The sequence below is a fragment of the Cheilinus undulatus genome, linkage group 4 (genome assembly GCF_018320785.1).
Source record: "Cheilinus undulatus linkage group 4, ASM1832078v1, whole genome shotgun sequence".
NCBI classification, from domain to species: domain Eukaryota; kingdom Metazoa; phylum Chordata; class Actinopteri; order Labriformes; family Labridae; genus Cheilinus; species Cheilinus undulatus.
The window spans coordinates 15,601,353-15,621,583 of NC_054868.1; the positions used below are offsets into that span (position 1 = coordinate 15,601,353).

The window sequence follows — 20,231 nt, forward strand, 5'->3', positions numbered from 1 at the left end:
AAAAGAGGAAGTACCTTAGCCCCCACCCCCTCGGACAGTTGGCGGAGCGCTAGCACTTGCCTCTCTTCTAAACAGACGGTAGAAGAAGCCTCTCTTTGGTGGAGGATTGGGCCGATTCACATCCAGGTCTGAGCAAAGTGTCCCATCAGTCTCATAGACGTTAATTTCTTTGAAGCACTCCATCTCAATCATCTACAGAAGATGAACATGTCATGATAACTTTCTTTTATTCCTCTTTTACTTAGAAAGAATGGCATTTTAAATGCATTGTGCATGCATTCATTTGTCACCCATGCTGCATTGCATTGCAAATGTTTGCTTTAGGACTGGAAGATGACATCATCTTTGATATATGAGTCTGCAGTACCTCATTTTGCCACGGGATGGAGACACTGCCCGTGACAAACTTGTGGTAGAAGTCGTCGTCTGTGGGGTCAAGGTTCACACCTTTGACAGTGGAGAACTGTTCAATGTCCAGGACATCTTTACAGTACACAGCTCGAGGCTAAGAAAGAGAGACACAGGAATGAGACAACTGTGAACCCAAAGTCAATTTTTTTTGGAGATCATGGAAATCTTAAGAAAAAAAAGAAAAGAAAAGAAGACAAGACAAGACAAGACAAGACAAGACAAGACAAGACAAGGCAAGACAAGGTAAGACAAGGTAAGGTAAGGTAAGGTAAGGTAAGGTAAGGTAAGGTAAGACAAGACAAGACAAGACAAGACAAGACAAGACAAGACATTCCTTCATTAGTCCCACAAGGGGAAATTCCAAATTTACAGCAATAAGCGTAGTGTAAACCACAGGTGTCAAACTCAAGGCCCCGGGGCCAAATCCGACCCATGGAACGATTATATCCGGCCCGCAATATCATATCATATTTGTATTATAACTGGCCCACCAGTATGAGGTCTGCAGATTTCCTCCAGTATAAAAATGTAAACTTCAACTTCATTATTTAAAATATCCTTGTTAAGCCATAAAAATCTGAAAAAGTAAAGAGAATTCATAAAAACTCAAAATGTGGGGAAAGAAATTAATATGTGTTTTATTTCATATTCTCAATTTTGCATCTCAAGATTACAACTCAAACTTATGATTTGACTTTTCATTTCATACTTTGACCTTTTCAATTCAGAATTTGGACTTTATATGTAACATTTTTATCTTTTAGATTCCCAATTTTATATTTTAAGTCATATTTTAAACCTTTTCAACTCCTTAATTAAATTTTTTAATCCCATATTTTGACTTTTAAAAACATGATTTCATTTTTTTTCTCATATTTTGACATTCTGAATGAATAATTTGTACTTTTTATATCAGATTTAGACCTTTTACACTCCCAATTTTGAATGTAAGTCATAACTTTAACTTTTTAAGTTATCATTTTGAATACTAGCCCATATTTTGACATTTTCAGATCCTAACTTTTGGCTTTTTAATCCCATATTTTCACCTATCAGACTCACAATTTAAAATTTTAAGTCATATTTTGACTTTTAAACTCATGATTTCAAATGTGATCTCATATTTTGACCTTTCAAACTTATGATTTCAACTTTCTCCTGGTGTATTTGCTCTTTAAAAACATTATTTTTCTATTTTTAATATCGTGTTCTGATCTTTCAAACTATCAAATTGGAAATTTTATGTCATATTTTAGCCTTTAAATGTATCATTTTTACTTTTTAAATTTCCAAATGATTTATCATCAGTGCTGTTTTTTTTCATGTTTTATAACTGGTGAAAATGAGGCTGACAGTTTATGGTTAAATGGTGACCCTGTTAGGCCCTTAGGTTAGACCTAAATCCAGAATCTGGCCCCTGCTGTGATTGAGTTTGACACCCCTGGTGTAAACAAAGCACGCAAGAGAGTAAAAAGAGAACTAAATTAGTACAATGAATAATATAAAATAGGAAATATAAATGCAAACATGGCTGGAGTCATTTGGAGCTTTGTTTTCCTTAGCAAGGCCCCAACGATTTGAATAACTCAAAATGAAAATGCATCTCTCTCCTTTACCATCTTCCTCTCAACTATTAATTTGGCCCATTGTTCATCCCTTTCCCTCACTTAGCCTATTTATAATTGTAAAAATATATAGTTTCTCTTGAAATCCTGCATTACTCTGACAAAAATCTGTGAAAAAAGGAAAAAAAACATGTCTGAAGTGGTCTGTATTACACTCATTGTTGCACATATTATTACAGTTTTTAAGTACAATCACCACTATCCAACACTACTTATTACTACAGAATGCATATTTCCCTTTTGTCAACAAATTTGTGATTTTAAGTAGTGATACTGAAATCAAATCCATTTCTTGTAAAATAGCCAGCACTAGCTATAGCGATAACTAGGACTCTTGAGCACTCTCAAATTTTTTTATGTTTTGTTTTGTTTTTGTACAAGACACTCATTAGTTCTGTCTACTGTGTGTGTTTTCTTACATCAGGACTAAAGGGAGGGTCCAAAATATTAGCCTCCAGCCGCTTGAAGTTGATGTTTCTGAAGATTGGATGCTGTTTAACCTCTATGGCTCCTCGACCCTGACAACCAAGTCGCTCCTTGGGGTCCTTTGCCAAAAGCTTACACACAGGAGACGGAAAAACAAAAGAAAAGGAATTCACTTTAGATAAATGTCTGACCTAAACCAGCTGAAACAGACAAATCACTACTAAATATATTTAATACTTCCAATAAATAAGTCATCTATTTAACCACACATATGCCATAATAAATCAAACACATAAGCAACTGGGTTCCTGTAACAGGAAATGACAGATGATAAAAGATAGATAAGATAGATAACAACCTACATTTTGTGTACACAAAGCAAATACTTGAAGATAAGTTGTATGTCAACTGTGATGGGTATGCACATGACTGACAGAGTGAGTAACCCATAATAGCCCCCCATCCCTCATGATGTGATGTCACATCACGTCATGTCACCCCACCCCCCACCCCCATCCCCCAACTGCTCAGGGGCAAAGCATAAAAAGAAAAGTAAAATTAAAAAAAATAGTTTTTAACATTGTTGTTTCTTAATATCACTACAATTTCTGTGTTTTGTGATCATATATTTGTGTTTGTGTTTGCCAAGTGGATGGTACAAAATAAAAGATGGTGCACTATTAATGTGAAGCTTCTCAAATTACCAATAGCATTAACTATATTAATATGGAGTTAATCATGTACTATATAAAGAGAAAAACTTGAAGTTTCATGCCTTCCTAAATCCATTTATCAAGTGGTTTAACAGCATTTTTTTTTGATATTCATCTAACTTTACATGATCCTATCCTCATTTACCACAAGTCTTAATAAACTTCATTCATATGCTCTGAAACCTTTGTCATTTTCCTCCTGCTTAAGCCTAATTCTATTCAGAAAGCTGACAGCTTCTTTGCCTCACTCTCACCTGTCTGCAGATGTGTTTGGCCTCTTCTGAGAATTTGTCAGAGTACTCCTCCTGGTCTTCGCGCACCCTTCTATCAACTTCCTCCCGCTTGACACGCTCTTTGCGCTTGCGGAATGGGGACTGCCCCTGTATCATTTCAAAGATAAGGCAGCCCAGTCCCCACCAGTCTGGGCTAAAGGTGTAGCTCTCGTTCTGGATCACCTCAGGAGCTGAGGCAGGGGATTAGAAACGAGGAAAAAGAGATCAACAGTTGGGTTTAAAATCTGAATCAAGTGACACCAAGGCAATTCAAGTATGAAAGAAGAGTAAGGAAGATGAAATTCTGTAAAACGATGGTTAAAAATTAGTAAGTGTTTAATTACTTCAGTAAAGAAGGATTTAAGACATCAGCCATATTGATAAAAAAAAAGTTGATCTGAAAGAGGCCTAAACTTTACCCATGTATCCAACAGTGCCCACTCTCCCTCGTATCGTTTCTCCGTCTGGAATTTGAACAGCAAGGCCCAGGTCTGAGATTCGAATATGTCCTAAACAGAAATCACAGATTGATGAGATCACACTCTACATAATAGTACATATTGACTAAAAGATGATTTTTTTAGTGACAAGCAGTGAAATTAAATTCCCAGAAAATTTTGAAGTCCAAATTAAAAATGAATGCAAAGCCATATTTCTGTAAAAATAATCTTTAGAGGTAAAAGAGGTTTAAAAAAAAAACTACAGAGGAGATAGTTTTAGATACAACCATATTACACAGAATAGATTAGATTGAAGTGCAGTATGACTTGATGAAATTGTAATGCAAAAATTTCAGCGGACAAATAAGTAGTTAACATTGTAACCAAATCAAAAGAACTGTTAACAATGAAAGAGGAAAACCATGTTGATCATACCACGGTCATCCAGAAGGATGTTTTCAGGTTTCAAATCCCTGTAAGAAAAAAAAAAAAATAAAGGTATAGCATTCTGTCAACTTTGGTCTTCATTTCATTTCAAAACACATTTACATGTTAGTACAAGGATTTAACAATACGACACTTAAATGATCTAACAAACTTGTCACAGTTAGTTTACTATATTTAAATTCAAAGGCCACTTTATTGGTTGATAACAAACTGAAATTCACAATAAAAAAATAAAAAATATATATTTTTAAACTGACAAACTATAGTCCCAACATTACACAAAACTCTGCCAGAACTACACCGCTTTCCACATTATTACGCAAGTGACATTTTTACTTAAATCAAAAGCTATTTCAATCAAAAACATCTTAACAGGCAAAGTTACATGTTTACATTGAAGACATCTGTGACTGATTCAGAGTACAGATAAAGGCATAATGAGGAAGGTTTCTGACGGACAAGTACATCGGATTAACAGAGCAGCTGCTAAAATGTCATTGCAAAGCAGCAAACAGGTATTTGAAGCTGCTGGTGCCTCTGGAATCCCACCAACCTCAAGGTGTAGGTTCCTCAGGTTCAGTAGGTTCAGTAAATATAACCTCCTAATGCTGCAAATTCAATGAATGACCATTTCCAGTTCTTTACAACCTATAAAATCTTTTAAAACTCTGTTTTGCATAATAATGTGGAACAGTGCATTTTGAGGTTTTTATTTTCTAAAAATAATGGTTACTAGGGCTGGGACGATTCACTTTTCTCCCGATTCAATTTTTTACGATTTTTTTAGGTGCCGATTCGATTTAAATTGCGATTCTACGATATTGCCGATTTTTGCAATCTTTAGTTAGCTTTTTAAACACTAGTGAAAAAAATGAATGATAATGATGCCTACAGACTATATCAGGAAAAATACACATCACATGTGTATAACGATACATCACAAAATATGTCTAACTAGAGAATACAAAATAGTTATAAAATGGTCAAGTGCAGGATTTCTCAGTTTATTCACAACAATTTAGTATCAATTTCACAGAATTTGACACAGACTGAGCTAAATACTGAATATGAAGTGCATAAAGTCTATACATGTGTGTAGTATATATGTATAACTTATTATGTAATTTTAGGCTAATATCGAATTTGACAATGTAGAATTAAGCTATTTAAAAAATATATAGTCCTGCATCATCTCGCATTTTACCTATCTTTGTTCAATCTGAAGATGAGGATTTTCCCCATTTGTTGCACTGAATTAAAATGCTACCGTGATATTTTTTTTAAGAAAAGGGGAGTAAATTATTATAGAGTGAATGTACTCCAATCCTTTATATTTTATATTTTATCAGTTTTTTATGTCATTTCATAATGTGTTTGCGGAGGGAGATTATGGGAGACGAGCTGATCGTCACGTCCAGCTTTAAGACTGATGGACTGTGTTTTGCGGAGGGCATGACGTGACAGGCCAGTATTTCTTTCTTGTGTTACCGAAGCCGTCATTCTTAACGATACTACACTGGACAGGTCCTTACAAATAATACGACTGTGATTATGGTTGCATGAGTAGAGACCAGCGGTAGCTTCAACGGGCTTGTTTGTTGACGTTAGCTGTTAGCTGTAGCGCTAACGCGATGATGCCTAACCAGTAGATTCGTTGTGTTGTCTCAGTATTTTACTCTAGCGTGGCATATCTTGCAAACGACTGTCTAACTCCTGTCTAAGTTTGTGCTGTCTTTAATGTTTTGGAAGCCAAAATAAGTCTACACATCCACTATGAATGCGGCAGAAGTCGCTCTGCTGGGTAGGTACAAGCAACCGGCTCACGCAGACCGGAAGTCTCGTGTGATCTTGTTGTCTCAAGAGAGAAGAGGCAAGAGTCAACTGCCAGCTAGCGATGCCTGCCGCCAACTAGCGGCCAGGGGGTGAAATTACACCACAAACTACCGCACCAACAAAGTGAATAATTAGCTAATTAATTAAATATCGATACTGCATTTTAAAATATCGATACAATATCACGCCAGGAAGTATCGCGATATTTCAGTGTATCGATTTTTTGTCCCACCCCTAATGGTTATCAGTATGAAGTTTGTTCAAAAGTATTTGAACTATGCTCTAACGACTGTTGACTTGACAAATATTCTGACTGTCATCTGCATTAATATTTAGGAAAATACGAGAAAATGTCATTTGAATAATAATGTGGAAAGAGGTGTAGTATATTATTTGCAGTAAGACATACAGTTTGTGTATAGTTTGTTTCATTCTTCTTGTATTGGTAAGGGAAACCCCTTAACAAAAGAAACTAAGTTATCTTGACTTTTCCTCTTTGTATGGGTAGTGTTTGCCTTTTAAGATTCAGATCTGATGAGGAAATGTAGATTCAGACTCTACATATCCTATCATTTAATAGCAAAGTTTCTGTAATTGGTCTCTCCCTTCCTAGTATAAGCTCACTTTCAAAGGCCCCATCCCCTGTTTGTTTTATTTTTTATCTCAAAAAGGTATAATGTTAAGCCTAGATAATGAAACCCAGTTCTGATCTGGGCAACTTTCTTTAACACAATCCAAATAAGAACCCTTCAGAGCCACTGAAGTTGTCAAACAGCCATTCTTAAAGGCTAATATAGCTCTGAATGAAAAATTCAGTGCACATTAAACAAAGCAGAGCCCAAAGGCTCACATCGGCCTGATCCATCAATGGATGAGAAACTAAATTAATGCATAAGTTTTGTGAATATGAAGCCTTAGAACAGTTCATTCTCATCTGTAACTAGTTATTAATCTACTTCTTGTGTCAGGTAACCTGTGAAAACATCGCTCTGTGGTTGTTGAACGGGCTTGTAAAACTTCAGGCTACAGACTATTTTAAAACGAGATCAGTGCACCCCAGATTTCTGACTTAATCTAGCTTGATTTTAACACCAGCTGAACTTTTACTTTATTTTTATTGTGGTGAATTCTCACAGTACAGCTCTAAACTTTCATATTTTGTCATATAAATTGTTCTAGACTAGATATATTCATATATTCATATATTAACGTAGTGTTACGACTCAAACAGCGTCTGTACATGTTTTCCATCAGATGAGAATCTTTACTGACAGTGGTTAAGTTAATTGAAATGTAGTTATTTTTTAAAAAAGCACTTTCAGCTGAAATAAAGCTGTTTACTGCTTATTCCCGACTAATTTCTGTCACTCATCCTTTCTATAACTCTGTGGCTGGAACAGCAGACTGGCGCTGTCTGTGACTTCACATGCATGCTTTTACAGCCCTGCCCACCCAAGTAAGAGCACAGGTGTCTGTGGAAACGTGAACTATTTTGGGGTTTAGCGTACCAAACCGAACTGAATCAAACCGGACCCCCTGATGGAAACACGGCTTTAGTTGTTAACTTGGTAGGCTTTTCTTTAAGATTCAGGCCATTGAGTCAGTTTCAAGCTATTTCACGTATAATCTCTCTGAATTTGCTTCTGGTGCTGTAAACCTAATGATATTAGTTATTCCAGACAGAACACATTGTAAAAATCAAAAAATCATCTTAAATTTTGAAGAACAGAATGGACCACCTATACTATTGATCATACAAGCCAGTAAATTCTAAAATCTTTTTTCCCCATGAACACCTGCACAAAACTAATTTTGATCCCCCATTGACCTAACCTGTAGACTATCCTCTCACGGTGCAGGTCCTCAAGGCCACAGCAGATTTCAGCAGCATAGAAGATGGCCCTCTGCTCATCAAATCCCGAATTGCCCATGTTATAGATGTGAAACTTAAGGTCACCGCCATTCATTATGGTCAACACCAGGCACAGCGCATCCTTGGTCTCATAGGCATAAGCTAGACTAACCTGAAGAGGGAGGAAAATTTGGGAAACAAGGGGGTGAGGGACAAGTTCAAAAGAGGGAGGGGGAAGAGAAAGGGGAGCAGTAGTAAGAGACAAGGTAGCAAGATGAGCATGATTTATTTGGTTTAATTCCCCAAATTATCATCAGTTAAACCACATGGAATGTCTGGAATGTATATAAAGAGAAACAAAGATGCATCACAGATAGGGAAAACCAGAAGTTTCTTTTCCCCTTTGTGCTTCACCGCTTGCCATCCCCAACAATCACATCATCTATCTTTACACTAGTGTTGTGTTCAAGCTGTTCTGTAATGCATACAGCTCTCTTAAAAAGACTTCCAGTGTTTTCCACAAAGCACTATAGTAAGGCAGCCACATTAACAAAATGCATCCTCATGGCTTGAGCATGTCTGCCCCTAACTAAGACAGTGCCCTTAAAAAAATGTTTTTTTTGCACAAACCCTAGCCCAAAATCATATATGTTTAATGAAATATGAATGTCAGATCCGTTGACATGTGATCTGGGTCAGGCAAAGCCCACTTCTCAGTCCTGCCTCCTACTAGTGAGCATGCATGCTTGCATGCTTCTGTAGGTGAGAGCAGGAGAAAAGATGTCAAAAGAAAAAACAATTCTATCATGTCTAATGTTTCTTTCTCAGTTGGAAGTTTAAAACTAAAGTAACTTATCTAAAAATGGCTTTTAATAAGAGAATGCATGTTCTCTTTGAGATGGTAGAGCTATTGTTTAATTAGCCCACTATGTGCTTCTATTGTGTAATTGCATTACAAGTGCTCCATTCAGACAGACGGACAGCTGCAGATTATGAACAGAGAGATAGAAAGAGAAATCAGTGGATGATAAAAGAAAAAGAAGAAAGAAAGCAAGAGGAATACACAGCTGATTAGAGGTTGGATAAACAGTCAATCTGTAGGCTATCTAAATTATTGAGTGATCCGAAGTCCTTCCCTTCATAAGCCCCACAAAATCTTGATATCTAAGCATACCGTGGGGTTAGCTAGATCAGATGAATTAAGAGTACATGGAAGATACATAGGGATAGGGAGAGAGAGAGAGAAAGTTGATAAACACATTTTAACTCATTTTTACATAAAAATGCTGAACAGTTTCAAAAAGATTTTCCAGATTCGTATCTATTTTATAGGAAACGTCAACCTATTATTACCATTATTTTTCACTGGTATATGGTTTTCATTGTTGGCTGTTACTTACTTTCATTCACTGTGTTGAGGTAGGAAAAGGAAAGCCTATACATAAAATTGAATCATGTGTTATCAGTTTTGGCCAATCAACCAAAAGAAATGTAGGCTTTCTGAAGACTTACAACAGGGGAGGAATAGTTAGGGAGTCCCACCAACTGGAGACAAGGTGACACTGCACTGTGTCTCACACGCATAACACACCCACACACTGTATATGTGGATGAGTTATAAGTTAAACATACACTAAGACAGCAGTATGTCTGAAATAATAGTGTGATGCACTCATCAAAAATGGTAGAGAAGAAAGGCGAGAAAGAGAAAAATGAGGGGTATAAGAGAGCACTTGACTCTTCTCCTTACTACTGCTGTTTGGTCAGAGTTGCTAGGCAACAGAGCTGCTCTCATAGGTAGAGAGGCACATGAAGAGTCATCAGTTCTGCCTGCAGCACAGACTACCCCCGACACACACACACACACACACACACACACACACACCCCCACACACACATACACACACACACCCGACCCATCATGTGTCAATCCCAGGTGACAGAAACTGCAGGTCTGTGGTTCTGAAACAAGCAACTCCAGCCTCCAGCCTCTGTGTGTGTTTGTGTGTGTGTGTGTGCATGCGTATGTATGCGAGTTTGAACACCCACAGATATCATTACACATGCTTTGTTTTTTTGGGAAACAAAACACACATCCAGAGCTAGCTTTTGTTTCACACTTTAACACCTCAGCTTTTTCTGTGTGCACTCTTAGGTGAAATAAAAGTATCGGCCCTCAAAACTACTTTTCCAGTTGCACTGGATTTCAACATGCACAGTCAAGCAGTATTTAAATGCAGACATTTTCATTATAATATAAAACTAGTGAGAATAGCAGAATAATCAAAACAGAATAAAGACAAAACCATGAACATGTACAGTATGTGACATTTTCAGAATGGGAGCACAGAAAATTCTTTGCTTTTAATCTTTTATCTCTTTTTTTCATCAGTTGAAAGTTTGATTTGAAGTAGTGTTTTAATGTCATTTTGTTCTTTAAGGTGAATTTCACACTGGCATTAAAAACAAAAATAAAGGTTACACATTAAAGCAGTGTTGAGTGTAACACATGACAAAGTGGTCCATTAGCGTAGTAAGATTACTTTTTTGATGTAATGAGTACCCTAAATAGGTTAGGTTAATTGGTGACTCTAAATTGGCCTAGGTGTGAATCTGAGTGTTCCCGGTTGTCTGTCTCCACAAGTAAGCCCTGTGATTGACTGGTGACCAGTTCAGGGTGTACCCTGCCTCTCGCCCAATGACAGCTGGGAAAGGCTCCAGCTCCCCAGGGACCCCCAGCAGGATAAGTGGTGGAGAAAATGGATAGATGGATGGATGGATGGAGTGCCCAAATGAACACATTAGCTTTACAGTTCCAGCTATTCATTATATAGTAACTTTTTTCATATAAAGATTCCATTTGTGAGAAAAAGGTATACTATCCTTTCCTTTTTATGTTGCACAAAAAAGGAAAAAGAAAATCCCAGATAAATTCATATGGTTACTCTTTGACTTATTTTTCTGTCAGTGGCTGCATGCCAGCAGAAGGTAAATATACAGCTGTTTGCTGTCTGCATGTGCTGCTAGCTAATTCAATTGCAAGATGGCAGAGGGGAAAGCCTTTAACTGGACGAAAAAGACAAGAGTAATATCATGGCGAAACGTCAGTTTAAAAGCCTGTGTTGTATCGTGATCACTGACACAGCCTGTCACATACTGTTTTCCTCCTTTCAGTTTATAGTCGAACTGTTAGCACAATAAAAGCTATAAGGTTAAATCATGACCGTTGTTCCTGTTATTAGGATGCAGAGTGATCTAACTTATTACTTTTCTCAGTTTGAAGCAAAGTTCCTGAGTTACTTATGAGTTACTTTTAAATGGTAGTAATCTTGAAATGTTACTTTTAGAGGAATGCTACACAAGACGGTATTTAAGGTTATTTAGACAGCTATTTCTGATGTTTAATATATGACCACAGACATCCCTGGTATTTCCACTCTACATCAACTTCCTGTAAACTTCAGTCGTACTTTTTAAAGGTCTGTCAACCATAAATTCAGTTAAGTAATTTGGCAGCACAAAAGAAATGAAAAAAAGGAAATGAAAAGTATACAGTCTGGCATTACAGCTTTAAATAAAAACTTACTATCTCTCTGAGACTCCATCTATCTATCTACATACCATATAGTCAAAGTAACTAAGAGTCTCCAGTTTAATTGTTTTAAAAAAATAATATTTGAATATTTACACACTTTGTTAAATATTAAGGCCAAATCTAAAATTTCACAGTTCATCCAATACTTTATAAAATGCTTGGTGTAGATTTTTGCTTGCTGGATGTAGGGAGGATTATAGGTAAGACACCCATCACTGCATTTAGGCATGAGCAAAAGGACAGCTAAAATCAGACAGAATCAGTGATCAAAGCAGGTGTGAAGGTGTTTGATTTACACACAGTCTATGAACCTAACCTTTCTGACAGCACACAAACATTTGATTGGATTTCTATAAATTCATATCAAAGCATTTGGACTATATCAAACATAATAAAAATCATATGGCAGCCAAAGAACAAATTCAAGAACACATTCACAGATTATGATTGGATGAAATCTATTTCACATGTTTGATATGGCAAAATAGCAGAGGTTTTACCTAAATGAATTCAGATTTGGCTCTGATTGCTGATGGATAGCTGAGTTGCCAATAGCAAAGATAACAAGGTTACTACCCAACTTGTTTCCATTTAGTCTGTCCATACTATTAACTTCTTTCCACTGTCACTCAAAAGCTTGTCAACCTGGTGAAGCCATCATGAAACGAGCACATCTCAGGTCATAGCAACTTTCCTAAACAGCTGATCAACAGCCTTCAAAAACACACACTTTTGAAATCATTTGTAAGATTGAGAAGCTTTGACAAAAAATGCTCATACATACAGTACACATGCACTCTTACACATGCATACGTACAGACAAAACAGGTAAAATTTCTTTGAAAGGTTGAATAAGAAAAGGGTAGTACTTACTACAAAACTACTGTTAACTTTTTCTAAAATGCGTTTTTCGTTTAGTGCCATTGCTTCACCTTTTCTTTTCTTCACTCGTTTCTTTTCCAGCTTTTTACAGGCGTACATCTTACCGGTGGCACGTACTTGGCAGGCACAAACCTAGGAAGGAGAACCAAGAAAACATGATCACAGGCAAGCACATTAAAAACATAATTAAATTGTATAACTATTTGAATAAATTGTGTCAACTCACAGATATCTACACTCATCAACTTTTTAATGGGGACATGAAATCTTTGCATTGACTTCAAATGTCTATTTATTTGAATTTTCACTACTAACCTGAATACGTCATTGATATACACATACTGCATTTATCTATTACTCAACTTTCTTCTTCATTCCAGTGACACTCACCTCACCAAATCCACCTTTTCCTAGTACTCTATAATGTCTGAAGGTATTTTTGGTTACTGGTTGCCTGCAGGGATTGAAGATGTCAGAGAAAAAGAAAAAAAGAGAAAAAAGACAGACAGGAATCACTAAATAGCTTATACTTCATGCAATTTCCTAAGACTGCAATGTTGCAAAAACAGCAATACTGTAATATGTTATGAATCCAGTCGGATGACTGCTTTTCCATCCTGCCTCAGTTACACAATAACCAAATCATCAATTACGCACACAGATTGGTAGAACTCTCTACTACAATTTTGTACAGACTCAACAGTTTGTCTGGCCATTTCTTCTTTTTTGTTTTGGTAGAAGCATTTATTTGGTTGTTTCTTAACTAAAAATATCATTAATATCCTTATTGTATTAATACATGAAATACTTAACTGTCTTAAGCATGTGTTGAGAGTTTAAAAGACATAATTTGATGTTTAAATCAGACAAAGAAGTGGAATAAATTATGTAACCTTATAAAGTCAATCTGTAGAGGGTCAAGATATTTTCATATAAAAAATTAGTGGTTTACATTTCTCTTTACCAAGTGTTAACATAATGTGCAGTGTCTACCCACCTCTCCAACCATTTCCACTGCAGGAAGCGAGAGAAGTACATGGACTCCTGGTAGGAGGTAAATGGAGTTCCGCTCAGATAATCACGAACTATCCTGTAAAGAGGTAGGGAAAAATAGAAGGAGGGAGTAAGAAAGAGGGTTGCTGATCATTTAATACTAAAGAAATGAGGATAACAGTTTACGTCCCAAGAAATAAAGAACAAGTTTCCAAATCATACAGAAAGACAAACAAATATCTAGCTTGCACTTTCCAAAAAGGTCTTTTAATCTTCAGAAAAACTAAAAACACACATCTTCTTTAACTGAGATGCTCTATGTGTGCTCTGTGTATATTTATGTCCCGTGTGCATGTCTGTTTAGGCATTGCCAGCTGTGTTATGGTTCAAAGCAGCTCTAAGTGGAAAGATGGGGAAAAAATGAGTACAAGTACTCCACCTTGAAAGTTTTGAAACGCCTTTGAACAGAAACATTTCCTACCAACTTCAACAGGAAACAGGGAACACGAGGGAAACTGCTGTGCAGTAAGCTGACCGGAAAAATTCAATCTCACCTCACCACACATGTGAATGCTAATATGAGTCTTCTAAATACATTTGATAACATCATATACACTAAATGGACAAAAGTATTTGATCTCACCTGTTGATTATTGAATTCAGGTGTTTCAATCAGACCCATTGCCACAGGTGTATAAAATCAAGCACCTAGCCATGTAGTCTCCATTTGCAATCATTTGTGATACAAAATAGATCATTCTGAAGAGCTCAGTGACTTAGGGAGTGGTATTGTAATAGGATGTCACCTTTGCAATAAAACTTGTCAGCCTTGTTGGTTATTTCATAGTCCATTGAAAGTGATATTATTAGAGAGTGAAAGTGTTTAGGAACAACAGAAAAATATCGCATGAAGCAGAGGATCATGTAAAATCAGAGCAAATAGGTTTGGGGCACAGGTAGCCTACTGGTTTAAAGCCCAGTGTACCCAGTCAACAACTGCTAAGGTGGTTGGCTAAATCTAAGGTGCGTAAAAGTCATCAACGCTTGGCTGATCCAAGACCTCCCACTGGCACTAATGTAAGCACAAAAACTGTGGCAAGAGCTTCATGGAATGGGTTTCCATGGCTGAGCAGCTGCCTGCAAGCCTCACATACCAAGTCCACTGCCAAGTTTCAGATGGAGTGGTGTAAAGCACACCAACACTGGACTATGTAGCAGTGAAAACTTTTTTATTTTTATTTAACTTCTATTTAACCTGGTTAGTGCCATTAAGATCAAAGATCTCTTTTTCGAGGGAGACCTGACCAAGAATGGCAGCAATACAGTTTCAAATATCAAACGCACTGAAACTCGCACAGTTCACAATAAACAATAGGCCCAGCAATAATAAAACACCAGCTAAAATGGTGGCATAAATAAAGTTCAGTTTCAAGAGTTGTCACAAAAGATTTTAAAATATTCAAAGACACCAGGTTTTGCAGTTTAAAATCCACTCTGCAGATTATTCCAAGCAAATGGTGCAGAAAACCTAAGAGCCAAACTCAGTTCGGATTTTGGGAACAACAAATTGCACAAAGTCAAACGAATGCAGGTTGTGTGATCCATCCTTCAAGATCAAAAGAGAGGAAAGGTAGTCCGGAACTGGTTACTGCTGGCCCTGACTGAAACCCCACCACACGCTCCTGGTTGTAGACAGATAAAATTCAGCTTTTTAATCTTGGATTAGAGATGTACATTTGTTCCTGAGCTGTCTGAAATGCAGCCAGTCAGACTCTTCCCATCTTTCTCACTCTGACCCAGACCAAGATATGCTCATGCATCAGATTAGACATCTCACTGGTAAACCAAGGATTGTTACATCCTTTGATTCTACATTTATGAAAAGGGGCTTGTCTATTTACAATTTTAATGAAGGATTCAAGGAAATAATTTCAGGCAAGTTTGACATAATCAAAAAGTGTGATTCTACCCCACTTAAAGTGATACATGTGTAAGAAAGCCTGTTCAACAAACCTTTTCATGTTTATTTTTCAATAAAACAAGGCATACCTTTAAATATCCTTGTGTCATGCACAACAGCTACAACACAGTGATCAGTGATATCATTAGGAAAGACACCAGGGGAAACACATTTACAAGGCATGTTTGTTAGAGCTAAATCAATGAGTGCTGGTTTATTTAAAGAATTTAAGTTTGGACTTGTCTCAGTGAATTAATTAGCTGTGTGAGGTTTAAGGTGTCACACTGTGCCTAAATGCATCAGAAGCTGGTGAAAGCCAGTCACAGTTAAGGTCACCAACCAACACAAGCTTTTGCAGTTCAGTCAAGAGATTCACAAGAGTGGCCAGAGAATTACGGTATTAAAATAAATTAGTAATTAAGTCAGAGATGTGCCAATACATTTCACTCTTTGTTTTAAAACATGTTTTATGACACAAATATAAAGCTCTCTGGTGACAGAAGGGGTAATTTTAGTTCACATCCTTATCATTTCCTGATCATACATCAACGTAAGTCACTTTAATGAGCAGGACTCTTCGACATGACCCTGCCAGGCTTTCTTTGTCTCTTATTTCACTGCTTTTACAATAGTTTTCTCTGTGTTGATGTAGTTGTACAACACAGAGATGTTTTAAACCAAGTCAGGTTCATAATAAGAAAACAATGTGCATAACCAACAGTTACATGTGCATAGCAAATTGTGATGAAGGCAAAGCTTTAAAGAGTTTAACTGATCTTCTGTACCATAGCTGAGATAATGCTTACACTAGTGTGATGAATGTTTCTTTTTCATGCTAACAACAGTGAAGAGTATAAGGAAAGCTGTTTTTCATTGCAAGCAGCTCTGGGTTGACTGATCCAGGCAGTACGCTTGAAAGATGAGCATTTCCACACTCTGCTGTGTAAAATAAAACTGAATTACAACATCATTAGACCAAACTGCTGTGAACTGGAGATGAATGTCAACAGATTCTTCACAATAGCAGCTCAGATCCTACCTGGTCTATCAATATCCTCGGTGTCCCTGAGCTCACACTGGCTCTAAATGCATGTACAAAAAGTTTAATTCAAACTATTGAAAGCACTGTTACACATGTTTCCATATTTAATACAACACCATGTTATGACTCAAGTGTACTCAGGGTACACTATTTTTTCCATACTAATATCTGTTACATATCTGTAACCTAACCATAGCCTCAATGACTACATTTCTCCGCTCAGTTTCATATCCATGTCTACTGTTCAGGCCAATTATGTTCATTTATTCTAAAAAGACAAAACTGCTAACTTCTAGAAAAGGGCTTCTAAAAGGAAGGAGCCTAGCTTGGAGGCCAGCCTCAGACAGACACCACTGGGAGCAGAAATAAACACAGCTATAATATGGCTTTTGTTACATGGAAGGAGCCCAGGAGGCAGAGGAAAGGTAAAGAAGAGCAAAATCAAAACATTGACCTTTGTCAAAACTAGCTATACACACAAAAAACATGACCCTTGTTTTAATGCCATGCTTTTGTCTTGTTATGTTATAACTCCATGTTCTACTGCAGCAGAGGTAGCCAGTAAATTTCTTTAATTACGTATGTGTGGCTATGCCAGAAGTCACATTTCACTACAGCACCGTGGCTCCTTTTCCAAAAGCTTTCATTATGACAAAAAAAAGAAAGATCGTTAAGTCAGAATTGCACATTAGAGTAATGTAATCACAAAAATGCCAGCTCCACAACATAATATAAGTAGCTATTATAGCGGAAAGATGACTAAAATAAAACAGGAGAACAGCATTCTGCTGCTACAACTCTTCTGTAACACAAACACGTGCCCTTGTAATTGTGTGTGTGTACTCTGTTGTTCTTTCCATCTCTTATTCATTTCTTCTCAGATTTCCTGATTCCTAGGTTTAATTCTTTTTTCATGACACTATATGTTTTCTAACTTAATCCTCATGCTGTGCTTCCTATAGATCTCGCACTTCTTTGATGAACTTAAGAAGAAAAAGAAGTCTTACTTTATTAACCCCTGAAGGGAAATTTTCTGTTTACACTCTATTGTTGAACATGCTACACACACATAAACTGAATTACATGCAAATACACATGCACAAACAGGATCCCCATGGACATGCACTAATGGAGAGATATCAGAGTGATGGCCTTGCTGCTTTCATTGAAACCCTGCCAGGAGCTGCTTTTTTATTGGATAACTTAAGATCGTACCATTGTATTGTAGGAAATGACTGATGTGTACTTTTACAACATTGCTACCATAAGTCACTTGGCTAATATAAAAGTTACATGGAGGTGTGAGCATGTGTTGGAGTGTCTGTGCATTAAGAAGTACATTCAGACTAATAAACCCCAGTCTGTTTGCTTCTCCTGGCTCTCAGTGCAGGAAGAAGGAATACCTGCAGGGGTTTGTTTGTGTGTGTGTTTGTGTGTATATCAGTGTTTTTAAGAGAGTGTGTTTTTGTGTGTGTACATTGAACACTGAGCTGGCTCTTGTTTCATGCCAGCTATCCGGATGCTCTCTTTGCCCAGTGCTTTCATTCCCTCCACCATCCATGTTTTTGCAAGTCTGTGTGTGTGTACACTGTGTGTGTGCACGTGTGTGAACTGTGTTGCAGATGCCAGCTGCCTCATCATCACTAGTGACAGGGTGGACTAGTCCAAACACTAAAAACACACACACACACACACACACACACACACACACACACACACTGTCTGAAGGTCTGACTGAGACACAAAACACAAAATCTTTTATTTATTTCAAAGACTGGCATTGTTATAAAGCTGCAGCTCAGATCATAGTCAGTAAAGTGAAAAAGCTCAAGCATATCAGATGTGTGTAGAAGACAGTAACTTACTTTGTGCAGTCATTGAAGAGTTCCTTGCATGGACTCTGTTCCAGCCTCTCCCGACACCCTGCCACCACATCCTGGGGTATGTCTGGCAGATGGGCTGCCGACTTTGGGGTTGCAGAGAGAGATAGAGGATGACAGTGAGAGTGACACAGGAAAGCAGACAGAGGGACTCAGAAACAGATTGATGATGGTGTAGTATAGCTATAGATTGTCAGGGCTTAGAAAGATTACAAGGTTATCAGTACACTTGGCCTTTTCTGCTTGCAGACCATCCCAAGTCTGCTTAGCTGGGCATGTCAGGTGCCCCCGCCACCTGTTTGGTCAGGTTCAAAGCAAACATTAGAGGGAGCTGTAAGCACTGTCAACTCTTACAAGGTCCAGTAAAAAATAAAAACAACGAATGTACCCTTTATGTATACTTCACTTTTGTTTTTTACTTTTAGGAAAAACATTACTTTGACTCTTATGTACTTTAAACTTTTTTTCCAATTGAACACATTTCACTAAAAGGTACAGTGGATGTTCAGCAGCCATGTCTTTCTCCAATGTTTTCTTGGGGAATCTACTATAGCCACGAATAACCATGTAGTAACAATAATAGCAAAAACACGTTTCTCCTAATGACTTACCAAAGTGACTTAGCACCAGCAGTGGTTGTTTCTCTGTTCACAGTACTAATAATCAGACAAAGGTGAATTTGTGTCCAGGCCCCCTGCAACCGGGGGGGCTGAAGCCTATCCCAGCTGTCACTGGGCAAGAGGTACACCCTGGACTGGTCACCAGCCTGCATCAGGGGTGGGATTTTTTTAAAGTCTAGTAGTTCTTGATATTAGTCATTCTTGATTCTTGAATTTGAGATGAATGGAACTGAAGAGAGGACCATGAACATTAATATTATTCAGACATTTAAAGAGGAACTGGCTGGTGAAATAAAAATATCAGAAAAACCCACAAACTAAAGAGAGAAATGTTATCATTCTGACTTGGTTCAAATTTGAAGTACATAAAGTCGTGTCCCAACTCCTTAAACAAAATGTGATTGTCCAATTACTATGCATACTGATATGAAATGAATCAAGTTGGCAAAATATACCAGTCTACTTTATTGGGTAGGGATGGGAATCGAGAACCGTTCTATTTGGTTCAATCCATTTACATCATTAACATTTAATTTCAGAGATTGCCTTATCAATGCCTTACTTTCACATGTCTTGACAAACACAGTCTTGCAAGAGACAGTCAGCAAAGCAAACAGGAACAGAGAAGTCGGGAAGTAAATGTGGCCTGCAGTCACAAAAACAGGCTAAAGCGATTGAAAGCATGGCTTCATTTTAAAAAAATTACATGAACAGCACAACGTGCAACGTGTCGAGCATTGCTTTCATGCAAGGCATACATCTATTTGCATAAGAACTGTAAATTTTGTACAAGACTTGAATTTTTTTTTTATATGTCCATTGATTTAGGATAAACAGACTTGAAGGTTTTCTCTTTTAAGAAAATGAGCAGTAGTATTTACCTCGCAAAGCAGATTGATTCACCCATTTCCATGTTTCTTACTGGCAAATCCATCTTGCAAAGCTCCCATCTGAACTGTTTGGGCTCAGTTAGCAAGTGACAGGACCAATCAGTAATGAGGGGCAGTTCTTTTGGGCGCAGCAGAGTCGTGACGAATGCAAGCAGTGGGAAGAAGCTGGTGTAATTATAGCAGAAGACATTAGCATGGATGCTGCTAAAGCGCCAGTTTTATCAGAAGTTGACGACATTTCTTTGTTAAAAGAAGAACCAAGAACAGCAGTGAATTGTTGTCTTTTCAAAAACAACAAAAGTCGTATACTGACATGTCTACAGTCGCCATGGTTTGCGTTATGCAGCTAT

The 20,231-nt window shown here is 37.4% G+C and overlaps 1 protein-coding gene across 2 annotated transcripts in view; it reads right to left on the minus strand.

The window, feature by feature from the left end:
- grk4 (G protein-coupled receptor kinase 4) overlaps positions 1-20,231 on the minus strand; it is an 82,129-nt gene that overhangs the window by 6,053 nt on the left and 55,845 nt on the right. Inside the window, exons 5-15 of one of the 2 annotated variants that reach the window (XM_041785959.1) lie at positions 18,357-18,457; positions 13,494-13,586; positions 12,887-12,950; positions 12,488-12,628; positions 8,001-8,191; positions 4,323-4,360; positions 3,867-3,956; positions 3,430-3,638; positions 2,456-2,593; positions 368-505; positions 61-192 (exon numbers count right to left, since the gene is read on the minus strand). In XM_041785959.1, the coding sequence (XP_041641893.1) occupies positions 61-192; positions 368-505; positions 2,456-2,593; positions 3,430-3,638; positions 3,867-3,956; positions 4,323-4,360; positions 8,001-8,191; positions 12,488-12,628; positions 12,887-12,950; positions 13,494-13,586; positions 18,357-18,457 (1,335 nt within the window). Of the gene's footprint in view, positions 1-14; positions 193-367; positions 506-2,455; positions 2,594-3,429; positions 3,639-3,866; positions 3,957-4,322; positions 4,361-8,000; positions 8,192-12,487; positions 12,629-12,886; positions 12,951-13,493; positions 13,587-18,356; positions 18,458-20,231 lie in introns of both variants that reach the window. The other variant, XM_041785960.1, reaches the window with a different exon arrangement.